The 14,723-nt window shown below is 32.2% G+C and overlaps 1 protein-coding gene across 1 annotated transcript; it reads right to left on the bottom strand.

Annotated features, from left to right (window-relative positions):
• Window positions 1–3,227: 3,227 nt before the first annotated feature.
• LOC113716061 (subtilisin-like protease SBT4.4) lies at window positions 3,228–6,484 on the bottom strand. The gene is made up of 10 exons (XM_027240361.1): window positions 6,452–6,484; window positions 6,307–6,398; window positions 6,108–6,199; window positions 5,755–6,004; window positions 5,157–5,649; window positions 4,883–4,977; window positions 4,580–4,798; window positions 4,374–4,485; window positions 3,882–4,095; window positions 3,228–3,800 (listed from the first exon to the last, which is right to left on the bottom strand). The coding sequence occupies exons 1-10, from the start codon at window positions 6,482–6,484 to the stop codon at window positions 3,241–3,243; spliced, it is 2,160 nt and encodes a 719-aa protein (XP_027096162.1). The 3' UTR covers window positions 3,228–3,240.
• Window positions 6,485–14,723: the final 8,239 nt, after the last annotated feature.

The raw sequence follows: 14,723 nt of genomic DNA, 5'->3' as shown, positions 1-14,723 counted from the left end.
AATATAACATCTTTTCATGCTTTCTTATTAATTTAAATAAGTAAGATTATTTACACTCTATTTTTGTTATTCACACTTCAATAATCATTTTGGTTATATAATTTTCATTAATTAGACTAAATGATAAAACAAATAGTGGAATTGCAAATAATAAAAAATGGAGTGCAAATAATATTTTCTTAAGTAAGAAGTAGCTTCCATTCCTTTCTAAAATAAAAAAGTAGTGACTCCACTTACATAGGAATTTGGTTTGAAGTTTATTAGTGGAAGGGTGAACAAAAAGAGAGCATTGCCAAACTTAGTAAAAGTAAAAAAGTAAATGACAATATTTTATCTTTTAACTTAGTAATCCTAAGTAAAAGGGCAAAATTAAATAAAAAATATTCATGAAATAATGTCGTGGATTTAAAAAATAAAAAATGGTACCATTCATGAAATCCAAATTATGAAATCATTAAATAAAAACCAAAGTACTACTAGCCTTTTAAAGTGGAAATTTTTTTTTTGAAATATTCATTTTTGATAAAAAAAAATAATGATAATAACAACACCAATTCTACCAAAAATTTTAAAAAAAGTAACATTATAGTTTAAGATAAAGATATAGAACATTCAACCCTAAAATACTACTTAATTTGTATATATCTTACCCAAATTTGACATTAGATTTGAATAATAGTGCAAAACACAAACATTAAGGATAACTTTTGGTATCATTAATTATTTATGTATTCTTATTGCTGTCTTCATATGTAAATATGTATTTGCTATCATTGTAATCCATATTTCTTCTTCAACCTTTCCTACCACTTTTCAACATCTCAACAATTTCTTCCCTCCCTCCTCTCCCTATATCTAACCTCTAAATTCATATCCCTGCAACCAAATATATTTAACTTTACCTATCATAATGAAAACATAAAATTGAAAATTAATTACAATGGTTGCAATTATTAGTATCTAAAAATGGAAATGAAAAACTGATAATATCTATAATATTCTCAAGTACTACAATCAATATATATATATATATTTATTTATTTATATATATATAACATAGCAAATACATATTTACATATGAAGACAGCAATAAGAATACATAAATAATTAATGATACCAAAAGTTATCCTTAAATAATTAGTGTTTGGGTTTTGCACTCTTATTCAAATCTAATGTGAAATTGGGCTAAATATATACAAATTATGTAGTATTTTAGGGCTGAATGTTCTATATCTTTCTCTTAAACAATAATGTTACTTTTTTAAAAATTTTTGGTAGAATTGGTGTTGTTATTATCATTATTTTTTATCAAAAATGAATATTTCAAAAAAAAAATTCCACTTTAAAAGGCTAGTAGTACTTTGTTTTTTATTTAATGATTTCATGAATGGTACAATTTTTTATTTTTTAAATCCACGACATTATTTCATGAATATTTTTTATTTAATTTTTCCCTTTTACTTAGGATTACTAAGTTAAAAGATAAAATATTGTCATTTACTTTTTTACTTTTACTAAGTTTGGTGATGCTTTCTTTTTGTTTACCCTTCCACTAATAAACTTCAAACAAAATTCCTATATAAGTGGAGTCACTACTTTTTTAAATTAGAAAGGAATGGAAGCTACTTCTTACTTAAGAAAATATTATTTGCACTCCATTTTTTATTATTTGCAATTCCACTATTTGTTTTATCATTTAGTCTAATTAATGAAAATTATATAACTGAAATGATTATTGAAGTGTGAATAACCAAAATAGAGTGTAAATAATCTTACTTATTTAAATTAATAAGAAAGCATGAAAAGATGTTATATTTGTTATCTCTTCTTATGGTTTTATAGAAGTTTTAATTGTTGTAGAATTATAAATAACGCAAGGCAATCGGAAATGTGATAGGTTGAAGTTCAAATAGGATAACATGCATATTAACCAACAATTTCAAATGTGAAGAGTAAACATGGAAGTTGAGAAGAATATATTTTATAAATTAAATTAAATGTGAAATGCTAGAAAAATGGAATTGGTAGTGGGAAGATGCGTGGAGGCTTGTTACTAAAAATTCCTTCTCAAATTTATATAGATATAAATTTCAAACTACTTCAAACCATGAGATATCGACACGTATGATTTAAAACTAGAAGGGGCTTTTCTGTAGGATAACTATACCACAGGAAACTTTTTTATTTTTTACCCTTTTATAATTACATGAGCAGGTATAGTGTAGAGAAAACAAGAACCCAAAACTCTATTGTAATTTCCTATGTTCCAATCTTTCATGTTTTGAACTTCTATATGTTTATTCACAATTTTTATAATGGTTATCCACTATTTCTAACTGAATTAGACATACTGGCCACAATTCTCTTCGCCCTCTTTTTTTTTTTTTTTTTCCTGTTTATAAGTAAATAGGGTTCTCTGTTGGCACAATGGTGATAGCAAGTCGCTTTTCACGATGAAGACGGAGTATTTTTAAATTGGACGGTGAAGATTCTGGAACCATTTTCAATGTATCAAAAAACAAATTTATTGCATATTTCATCTTCTTGTATATCTACATTTGTCATATTGATATTTACATCTCTTGAGATGGTATCTGTATTGTATCCTACCGTCACCTTGATCCAATTTTTCCTCCTAATACATGTTGCTTTGTCCATAACTAGAGTGGGATCCACGTTGATAACATGGGAGCTTGCATTCCATGGTGTCACCTTCTAGTTTGTCCACGACCTAAGATTAATTGTATTTTCTCCTTTTTTTTTTCTTTGGAATATTGTACATAAATAATATCAATAATCTAATAAAAGCCATTCAATGTTAAGTACTTCGAAAGAAAATCTAAATCACCCAAATCAATTTTTGACAAAGAAGATAGTACAAAAAATGTAGATAAATAACTTTGAAAATGATCCATGACCAATATAACACTACACAATAGTTAAAGATATTCATAATATTATGCTAACATTAATTTCAAGATTTTATTGGCTACCAAACCCTCAACCTCACACTAAAAAGTCCGTTGACTTTCAATAAATATACCACATTTACTTTGAGATTTGGGAGATTCTACAGTTTAATTTTTTGGGTATTATACGCTCAAGTTTAGAACTCTGTTAGCTTTCAATGAAGATACTACACATATTATTGCAACCACACATTTTCAAGAAAATAAAAGAAAGAAAATCCTTACAGCTGAGATACTTTCACCAAGAATTGCATCTTAAGCATCAAATTGATTAAGCTATTACATGTTCAATTGTCGCTTGATTTGTTGAATACAATACAATTGGACTCCTAACAATATGGATGCCATCATACCACTCAAGTGAGGCAGATGCCATGTTTTCTACTTTTTCTCCACTAATAGTTACAGTAAAAGATTTCCCTTCATTCAAAGCATTGAAAGAAAGAGTGTCTGGCTCCACTTTTATATCACATTCACAAGTACTCTTTGTAACCTTGGCTCTGTATGTAGAATTTGGAAGGCCAACATTGGTAACTCTTCTTGGGAACTGAATTGAAAAAGGCTGTCCATTTTCAACCCGAGCAGTCATTGTGGGATAATTTAGGTCCTTTGATATGAATGGAACCAAAACTGTGCAAGTAATGTTGACTCCAAATATCTTTCTCACTGCTGATGAATCATACTTCAAGCCGCAAAACATTTTGATATAATCTTCTTTAGGAGTCTCATAAACTAGTCCTGGATTTGTAGCTTTTATTGGATCAAGATGTCCTGCTCCATAAGAAAACTCTGCATCTCCCCAAAGGCTGTTGGTTGAATTCATTTGCCAGGCTACCATAACAATGAAACTTTTGAGTTACAAGTAGTGATGATATTGAAGATGTTAAATTTATATCAAGGAACAGATGTTACCAGTAGTCATAAGAGCTGATTTTATCATTGAAGGAGACCAAGTTGGATTCAGTGATTTGATATAAGCAGCAGCACCAGTAACATGAGGGCAAGCCATGGATGTTCCAGACAATATATTATAGTCTAGATGTCTTTTATCTATTAAAGCATCTGTGGGCTTAGCTTCAGGTGAATATGCAGCAAGGATATCCACCCCTGGTGCAACTATATCTGGCTGTTTAACAAAAACTAGTTTTTCAAAAAATACTCTAAAAGGTACTCTTATAGGTAGTCTAAATTTTTTTAATATTTAAAAAATATCCCAAAATATATTTTAATGACTCTACTACTCTTAAATATTCCAAAATATTTTCTAAAAATATCCCAAAATATACTCTACAAACTCTGCTACAGTAAAATTTTTCAAAAATACCCCAAAAAATAGCTAATCCAAACGGAGGTGTTTAGAAGAAAAGGCAACATGTTGAAGAAAATTTGTCCAATATCATGTACCTTCAGAATCTCTGGGAAGATTTTGTTTGGCCCTCTAGAAGAAAAAGAAGCAACAATTGGAGCTGTTAAATCGAGTATACTTTCACTTGTCAGAATGTTTGCTTGAGGTGTTCTACATAAAAAACACAAGAATGTTAGACTTGAGAAATTCATTGAAATCTAGCCGAAGTTCCTTCACACAGGATAACAAATTGTAAGATGCTTACCTGGTGGAGTTTACATAGCTCTCAACTTGCTCAAATTCGTTACCGTTTAAAACTGATGCAGCAACAGGCACAACCCGGGAAACATCTTCTGCTTCATCCGTTAGACAAATAGATCCAAGAGCTTCAGCATCATAGGCAAATAGCATCCCGTCATAACTTTTGCAGAGCACAATCTTTCCCCTTACTAGGTCATTGTCCAAACATCCAGAACCACAAATCCTAAAGTTCAAGATGATATTAAATTTCATTCTTTTATTCAGAATTATTGCAATGGTTATTCTACTAACATCCAAACAAATTTACCTAGCCCTGTCCTCAGAGCAATTTTTAGAAGCATCTTTCCCATATATAAGAGGAAATTGCGTCCCGTTCAACTTGAAAGAATTAACTGCATGTCCCTACGATGTCAAAATATCAGCAAAACAAACAATGTCATAGCAAATAAAGATGCCAGCACACTTGCAAGTTTGGATGAACATTAACCAGTACTATATGGTATGGAATGGTTTACTTAAATCCATCCAAATGTTTATTTTTTTTTTTTCCAATGAAAATGCAACCAATTAGGGATATATACCATTACGGTCTTTCCATTTTCAAGGACAACTTTGCTGATAATCTTACGATTTGTAGTGCTTGCTCCAATACTGAATAACCATGGTGCAGTACTCGTAACAAATCCTGGTGCACGATATCCTTCATTTCCAGCAGAATGAACAGTAAGTATTCCTTTCTCCAAAGCATGCAAGGCACCAATTGCTATAAGATCTGTTTCTAATTTTTTAGGACTTCCTGGCCCTAGTGAAATTGTGATAATATCAACTCCATCAGCAATAGCGTCATCAAAGCTAGCCATTACATCTTCATCCCTGCATGCAAATTCAGAACAAACGCAGTACACAGCAATCCTTGCTGAAGGGACTCCTCCTCGTGCAACACCTCGAGCAATTCCATAAAAGCTTGCGTCCTGAACATTATTTCCAGCTGCTGTTGAGGCAGTATGAGTTCCATGACCCACAAAATCCCTAGGGGTATATGATGAACTGTAGAACCGAGCTCCAATAATTTTTCTGTTAAGTAAAGTAAGAGCGAGCAAATGTCATACAATTAAAACAGCCTCCCTTCTAAAACATAGCTTGATTAACAGATAGATAAAGAGCAATCGAGAAGCTTACTTGTTACATGTAAAGTTATTGCCTCCGGTATAACAGCCTCCCTTCCATTTTTTGGGAATAGGACCAAAGCCATGATCACCAAAACTTTTTGATTCCGGCCAAATTCCAGAATCAATAACTCCAATGATTATGTCTCCCTCAAAGCTGAGATTTCTACGAACATTTTGAGGAAATCCCATGAAGTCCCACGATGCAGTTGTATGAAGCTTTAAAGTTGTACTCGGAAACACCCACACCACGTCATTGTGAGCTGCGTAATAAAATGAATGGAAACTCATAAATGTGAACTACATCTGAACCAAGATCTAATACATGAAAATTCTAATGTTGTGACATGACAGTACTATGCTTACCTGCCATTGTTTGGTACTGTTTGTAGGTAAGATTTGCAGCAAATCCATTAAAACTTCTCTTGTAGCTTCTAATGAAATGTCGTCTTGAATTACTACAGATAAATCAAGAGTAAAAGGTCTAATAAGCAAAAAAAAAAAAAAAAGGGGGTATAAAGAAGAAGTGCCCAGTTCAATTTGAGATCTCGAATTTAATATTTACCTGCTATTGACCACTGTCTGCAATATCCTCATATGGTGCTCAGTAGGTGAATAATCACCTTCAGGAAGACTTCCCATATATACTATATAAACCTGCAAGTAGCTTCCAGAAAAAGAAGAACTAAAAATCTTGCTCACAGTCTTACCTGATACGTTATATGGCACGCAGAAAATTGCATAATTTGTGGCTTTTCAGTGCAGATGGAATCTCCAAATAGTTTTATGCATGCTCCTAGGATCTTTGGTCTCCTAACATCTTCAACCAAATAGCGTAGGTTTTTTTTTTTTTTTCGAAAACATTAGGAAAAACATGTCGTTTATCTGGGTAAGAAACATGATTAACAATTTCCAAAGATTTGAAGCTTAACTACTTCATGGGCTTATGCTAATACCTCGGTCAAGGGTGACCGTCCTAAAACAATTGCAATTGAACCATAATTGACCGATTGACATTATACACGCACAAACACCTACGCAGAAGATGGATGCTTGATGCATCCGCTGGGTCTAAGAGAAAGCATATGGGAGGCAAGGTTTCCCACCCACAAAGGCACTTAAGTGCCTTGTGGAGGCCAAGGCACAACAAACACATATACTCAAATGGGTAAAAAGTTAAACTATTGCTACACAAAAAGACAATAATTTATTTAAGACAAGTAAATGCAAAAAGTATTGTTTAAATTAGGTAGTAAAAGAGAAAGGAACGCTATAGATATATTCTGAGAAAAATGAAATAAAGAAAAAAGAAAAAAAAATTCATTTCAAGACGAAAAAGATGCCACAACACAATACTAGTACATATTTCAGACATAGAGATATATGAAAATATCAGGTAATTTATGCCTAATTTGTAGAGAGATTAAAGAAGGTAGAGTCAAACCCAAGGTACTAATTAAAATAAATGAGTAAGTCCTTGTTTTTTTTTATTAATTGGAGGTAAATAAGCATTCATAATGGTAACTAAATTTGTTATTTATTGTAAAGGAATGAGAGGAAATAAAAAATTAATCTTTGACTGTATATAACATATCAAATCCATAAAATTGAAAAAAAAAAAAAGAAGATATCAAATCGGGCTGTTAGCCAAAAATCAGACTGCATCAGCGATTCAATGGTTGAATTGTTTGGTTTCGTAGCCTTACACTTTTTCGGCCCTCACTAGACCAGAACACAAATTGGTCGAATATTTAACAGATCCAACCATTCGCTCCAATCCAGGTCTTAAAAGAATCGATTTGAAACACAAAAATTGTTGATAAAACCAAATTAGCCATTTCATTCTCATCAGAGAATGGGTTTATTAGACATTCTTCAAAAAATTCGTAGTTATAACAAAAAGAGATAAAGAAAAAAGGGTTCTCAAATTGCATCTTTTCCAATGATAGGCCAGATTATTATATTTTCAAAAAGTTAGTCAGTGGAAATATTAAAGAAAATACTAGCAAAAATATTTCTAAATAGCAAAAGCGACTTGCCTTCATTTCTTCATCCGGAACATCAGTATTTCCGCTCAAAATTCCTAAACTAGTGAACAAGAAAATGTAGGGGAACCAAAGATAAAAGACTCTAGCCATATTATTGAATCGAGAATAATTGCACATTTGTTATAATCTTTTGCCTTGTGCAAACTCTACATATATATAGAGTGAAAAGCATTTATGTTTTGCCTTAAATTGCGGTTAATATTTCAGCAATCTTTCTTAATGCTGAATGATCTTTTGAACCACAGGTAATAAATGTATAACCAACTCAGTTTTATGGAGATTCAAACTATAAATCCATAAGCTCTTTCCAAATGGACTAAAGTCATACTTAGGATAACTTTTCCTAAAAAAAAAAAAGTCATACTTAGGATAATGTCTCCTCCGGTCCCATAAGTTTTGTTCAACATTATTTTGGCCCCTCTCTTTGTAGATTAAATGAAACTTTTCATCCAATTTCTTGATTTTCTTTTTCTTTAGTTTTTAAGGTAAACAAATCCTCCGGCAGCCAACTTGGGTTTTAAAAATCTTACGTTGCTGTCACTTGAGTTCCATGTGAACCTCATTGCATCAAGCTTAGAAGCTATAGGAAAATGTAATCAAACAATATTCGCCGGCAGATTTGCCATGGGGCCACAAGGGTTAGGGTGCAACAAATTAAGTCAAGTTCAAGTACTAAACTGCTTGAGTTCACTATTGAGTACTCGAGCTAAAATACTTAAACTCAAACTCGAGTTCGTTAATATTGTGGGCTAAATGAAACGTTAAAAGAGTTTGGTGATTTATGTCACACTTTACCCTCAATGTATATATGTACATTATTTGTTTAACATTAGAAGCTAATTAAAAATGATTAACTTTTTATACACTATCAGTGTAGTAATTTTTTTTATACTAGCATCTTTGGATTCATGCTACATGTGCATGATTTAAATTTTAAATCTAAATCCATATTATATGACATGATCTAAAACTTGTTAGTGTAAAATGAATTTTACATTGACAGTGTATTAAAAATTATCTAATAAATAAATTATAGAAATTTTCTTGGATGACTTTTACCAGGAAAAAAAAGGAATTTGTATCAGAAACTTGATGCAACTTATTAGGCCTAAAATAATTCTCCTATTGGGTCAAGGATAGGTATCAAGACTCCGCCTAGGATAAGTATTCCTACTGCACATCTCGGTGGCTTGAGACCGCGGACAACCCATTTAAAAAGTATTACAAAAAATAATGTTAATAATGCCAGAGTTATTTAATTTACTTAGGTTTTAATCTAGGAATTGAATTAAAACTAAAACATTGAATCTAGATAACAACGACAGCATAGAGCATAAACGAATACACAATTCAGTTCATTCCAATTCTTCAGGTCAAAGTTTTGATCCTAGTCCATGAAGTGAACTTCTCGATTTATAAGCTGATGAAGAGGAATATTAGTTTCATGGAATAACAAGTTAGATTGAATAGACAATTAGTTAAGTTTGAAGACTCGTGATAGTATATTTGGAAGTTGGTTGTTGCTCGCTCACTCATGCATCTCAACTGTTCCTCTTCCGAATTGCAAAGCAATTTCCATTGATTTCATGACTAAAGTTACAATTTTTCTTGTCGCAAGTCTAATAATGATCAAATCCCAGTGTTTAGCTGATATGATGAGACAATTAATAAATTGTTGGACTACTTACAATGTTGATCACTATTCAGGTGTAACGCATCCCAATATTGTGGGTTCTAAAAACAAAATATTTTTTTTTAAAAAGACAATTGCTGATCAAGAATACAAAATTCAAACCATGATATTGGGAGGAGGACGGATTAGGTGGTACAGGGAGAGGGGGTGTAAGTGAGAGGTCTGGGATTCGAGACCTTCTACTTACACTAACAAAAAAATAAAATAAAAAACCGAGCTCCTTTTGGATTAGCTGTTTTTGGGGTGTTTTTGAAAAATTTTGTTGTAGCAGAATTTTTAGATTATATTTTGGGATATTTTCAGAAAATATTTTGGGATATTTAAGAGTAGAAGAGTTTCTAAGTATATTTTGAGGTATTTTTTAAAATTTTAAAAAATTTAAACTAATTTTTAGATTACCTTTTAGAGTACTTTTTAAAAAATTTATTGTATTTGAAAAATTAGTTTTTGAAAAACAGTCCCATCCAAATCTTGAAACAAGTTACGTTACATATTCAATCTTGAAAGTAAAGGTTTGACCTCTATTCTCTGTAAAATTGAAATATAAAAAGGCCTCTTGAAAATGTAAAACCTTTCAAGAAAGAACAAACAACTTCCTCCTTTTTTGAATTAAAGAAGTTGGAAGGGGTTTCTTTCCAAATCTTACTTCCATTTGTCTACTCCGTTAGCAATGTTGGTGTATTTAAACCGTACTTAAACCAAGCTTAATTTATTTGGATGAGAGTTAGGTTGGATGATAAGATAAAAGGAATTGTATATCAAAAGTTCTGAATTTAAAATCTCTCACTTACCCAAAAAAAAAAAAAAAGAGTTTAGTTTATTCATCAAATAGCCAAACTGTCACAGTTCAGTTACTTTATTATAGTTGGTTGCTCGGTTTGCTGTTGATGTTATAAGCATTGCAGCATAGCCCTGCTCCTATCTTCCACTGTACTTCTGGGAACCGGGATAGTTACAATTGAGCTAGCTATCGTTAAGAACAGTCGTTGCACTCCGTCCGCAATGTGGTATATGCTAATAGACACGATTGTATTCGTACATTGAGTTGATATATGCAAAAGACATTTATGAGCGCAACAAAGTTATATAAGAGTACAATATATTACGTAAAAGTATAACAATCAAACATTACACTAAAATATCAATGGTACCTGCCTCGAGTCCGTCCTTTTGTGCTGACAGACAGAATCAGATTTATATAAGTTTTTTTTTATCCCAATCCTGTTATGACTTAAGTCTCTTTTCTTCGGATTTGGGGCAGGGACGGTCATCAGTATGACCGTCCCTGCACGGTTAAGGGCCAAGATGAGCCCTCAAATTTTTGTGCGGCTGAGATAACACCATGTAACTCGATTTCCGCGCTAAGTGTGGGGCTCACCACTATCTGTTGTGAAAATACATCCTGTGAAAAAAAAGTTATATCGTGTTGCACCAATGTTACGCGCAGTTGCAAAATGAGGACAACCGGCACAAACGGTTGCCCCGTATCCCTTTTCTTCCATTCCGGCGAGTGCTTCACTTGTCAGTTATCCCAACTACTAAAAACACTAGTTTGGTTTATTAGGCTGGGACGCGCCCTTGCTCCCATTCCACTCTTAATAACCTCTTATCTTCTTATCTCTTTCTCCCCCTTTTATCCTCTTCTTCAGTTGACCATTGTCCTTCCCCTCTCTCTCTCTCTCTCTCTCTCTCTCTCTCTCTCTCTCTCTCTCTTATTCTTAAGTCACAAGACAACCCTGATCTAATACAATGTTTTTAAATCCGAACCAGAAAGTGAATAGAAAAATCTTTCGATTCACGGTTCGACCAATTCAATCGATTCAACCCCGATTCAAAATTTTAATAATTTTTTATTCATTTTAGTATTAAGAATTTTGAATAAAACTAAAATATTTATTTTCGAAAATAAATACTTAATAAAAATCGATTGAACCTCTCGATTTTTAATAATTTTTAGTTTTTTATTCATTTTAGTATTAAGAATTTTGAATAAAACTAAAATATTTATTTTAGAAAATAAATACTTAATAAAAATCGGTTGAACCTCTCAATTTTTACTGGTTCAATTAATTCTTTACTTTTAATTGAATCGGACTGGAGGTATGGCCGGTTTGCAGTTCAACCAGTCAAACCAGCCGGTCCGGTCTGATTTTCAAACATTGATCTAGTCAACCTTCCTATGAAAAAGATGAAAAACAAGCTAACTACAAGAGAAATCATTAATGTCCCGTCCTGGACGTTGCATACTTCTGGCTCTTCATTTTCCTTTCATTTGTTATCTTACTTCACGAGTTCTATTCTAAATCATTAACATATATATATATATATATATATATATATATATATATATATATATTGGATTATCAATTTGGCTAGCAAGTATCTATTGAGCACTCGTTAAAAAGGTTTTAAACCTTAGTTTCTTGAAAAATTTATAACTAATTTAGAAAAACTAGGGGGGAGTGCCTGCGCATCGCGCGTGTGTTTAGTCCTTGTAGGGAAGGAGGTTTTTTTGTTGAACAAACAATAGTACATTGTGAGAAAAAATAAAACTTAGTATGAAAAGATAAATGATATAATCAATCAATTTACACAACGTTACAATAAAACTGTGTCAAATTGAAGGTCGTTGATTGACGTGGGCAGGGTATACATATCAATTTAACCTCATTCTAATCAAGTTTTACATTTATAAACTCCTAAACACCCCACACGCGATTTATCGCAAGTATACGAATCGTGAGCGAGTATAGGGTATTAAGGTTGATCCCACAAGGAAGATTGCAATTACCGGTACTACTAAAGTTTCTCTATTATTTAGACTATCAATGAATTATAACAAATTTTACCTACTCAAATTATACAAAATAACAAATAAAAGCTCCTTAGGTTGTGGTATCCCTAACTACTCATGCAAGTGCTATATTTGGATCATTGAATACTACATCTAGGCTAATTATGGTGTAATTTCCTTAAACATGTGAAACCTACTTTCGTAGTGAATCAACTATACTCATAACTAATCCATACCTATTTTCATGGTTATGAAATTAGCTACAAGTTCATTTCTTCAATGAAATTACATGAAATGAATCACTAAAAACCACATAAGTGCACCTCTACTTTCGTGAGTGTACTCCCTATGTTTAGCACCTCTTGAACTAGTGTTAAATCTCAATTTTCATTGCAGAAACAACACCTTAGATAATCACAATTAATGGTACCAGATTAATCATGATTTAAAGAGTCAAAGTGCTAAATAACTTGCTCAAATCATAGCAATCAAATAACCAAATAATAAACACTAACAATTATAGGAAGTTCAACCAAACCCAAGGCTTAAACTTTAGATACACATATTACACACAAAATCCAGAACTTGTATATTAACTAAACTTGGAATCAAATACAAAAGATAAAGAGTTTGGAAGGAATACAACCCTTGTCACATGAGCTTTCTTCCTTGCCTTCTTCATCCTCCATCTTCATCCTAATCTAGATAATAAACAAGAATGGATGAACTATACTACTCTATACTAAGCTAAACTAATACTAGGAAGATGAAAGAGCTACATTTCTGCAGACTCCAAGCTTCTCCCGTATGTCTCTCTATCTCTTACTCTATCATCCCCCTCATTTTATTTTGCAATGAATTTGGCTATTTAATGATGAAAGGTGGTCAAGAAATGAAGCTTTACACTTTCTCCTTACAGCTGGTAATGTCTCTCACATGTCTAGCATCACATGTGAGTTGGTGGAGGTGAAATTGAGTTTTACGCGTATAAAGCAGCCTTTTCTGACCAGTGATCCGAGCTTCTACAGTGCCTCGGATCCGTATGGATCCGAGCTCGGATCCACTAACCCAGAAACAGCCGAGGGTTCGGATGAATAGTGGATCCGAGTGTGGATCACTTGCTCTGTTTTTGGCCCAACTTCAACCGATCTTTTCTTGATGTTAGAGGCTGAACCAGCTCATGTGTAAAACACGAAAGTTGTAGCCTTTTGAGTTATCTTTCCAATGCATCAAGAATCACCTCATTTGGATTTGTATAGGCTGAGATATGACCGAAATACCCTTGTCTGCTCATTGCCCTGTTTCAGCTTTGACCAACAGAAATTAGCTAATGTAATTCGGCTTTTTGATTTTGAAAACCTTCAAACTGGATTCGGATGTCTTCACCAAAGTTGTAGATATATATCTTATCTTCAAATGGGTTCAAGAATCATCCCAATCCGATCATTGTAGCTCAAGTTATAGCCGAAATACGAAAATGTGTCAAAACTGTCAAAATACACAAAATCCAAGTAAAAAGTGATAAAAACCTCATTTAATCACTTAAAAGCATTTTTCACCAATTATAGCCAAAATGATTCATATTCTTCCAATAATATAACCAAAGTGACTAAAAATAATATAAAATGTCATACAATTATTACGTAAATTAGTCACTTATCAAATTCCCCCACACTTAAATCATTGCTTGTCCTCAAACAATTCACACATAATCAAATGCAATGATTCAAGAGGTGAAACAATATATGCACTTTGTCCAATTTAATTCCTCAAGACTTGGAAAATAATCATTATACAATTATTCAATTTACACTAAATACTCATAATATCAAGTAAAGGAAAGATAATTATACCCTAAATTCAACAAGTTAAACTTAATCTCTTACCCTAACTTAATTTTACAAATAAGCAAATCACATAGTCAATTTATAACTTTCCTCCTCCTATAATCATCTTTTTCTCAAAATTCTATAACTAAGAGGGATTTATTCACACAAATTTTACTTAAATAGTGAGAATGCCTTTTTACGCGAAAATCGACACTTTTAGGTGAAGATCCCCGGTTACTCAACATTTCACTTATTCAAGTTGCTATGCATACTCTTAATTCAAGTACCTTTTTACGCGAATGTCGACATTTGTTGATGCCAACCCCCGGTTACTCGGTACATGAATCATTGGAGTAGAACAATTTTTATTTACTTTTTTTTTTATTTACTTTTTTTTTTATTTACTTTTTTTTTTCTTTTTCAGAAATAAAGGACAATAAATAGATAACCCCTCTTAGAAAATATATAAGAATAATCAAAGGAGGAATATAACCTTTATCGACTATATCAATCACTCACTTGCAAAATTAAGTAAAGAGAAGAAATCTCATTAAACATGTAAAATTATAGGCATAATTTTCCTCACTTTACCAAATATACTTTCTAAAATGTAAAAAT

Source organism: Coffea arabica, chromosome 11c (genome assembly GCF_036785885.1).
Source record: "Coffea arabica cultivar ET-39 chromosome 11c, Coffea Arabica ET-39 HiFi, whole genome shotgun sequence".
Lineage (NCBI taxonomy): Eukaryota > Viridiplantae > Streptophyta > Magnoliopsida > Gentianales > Rubiaceae > Coffea > Coffea arabica.
The sequence above is the reverse complement of the archived record's forward strand: the minus strand, read 5'-3'. Positions and strand labels throughout refer to the sequence as shown.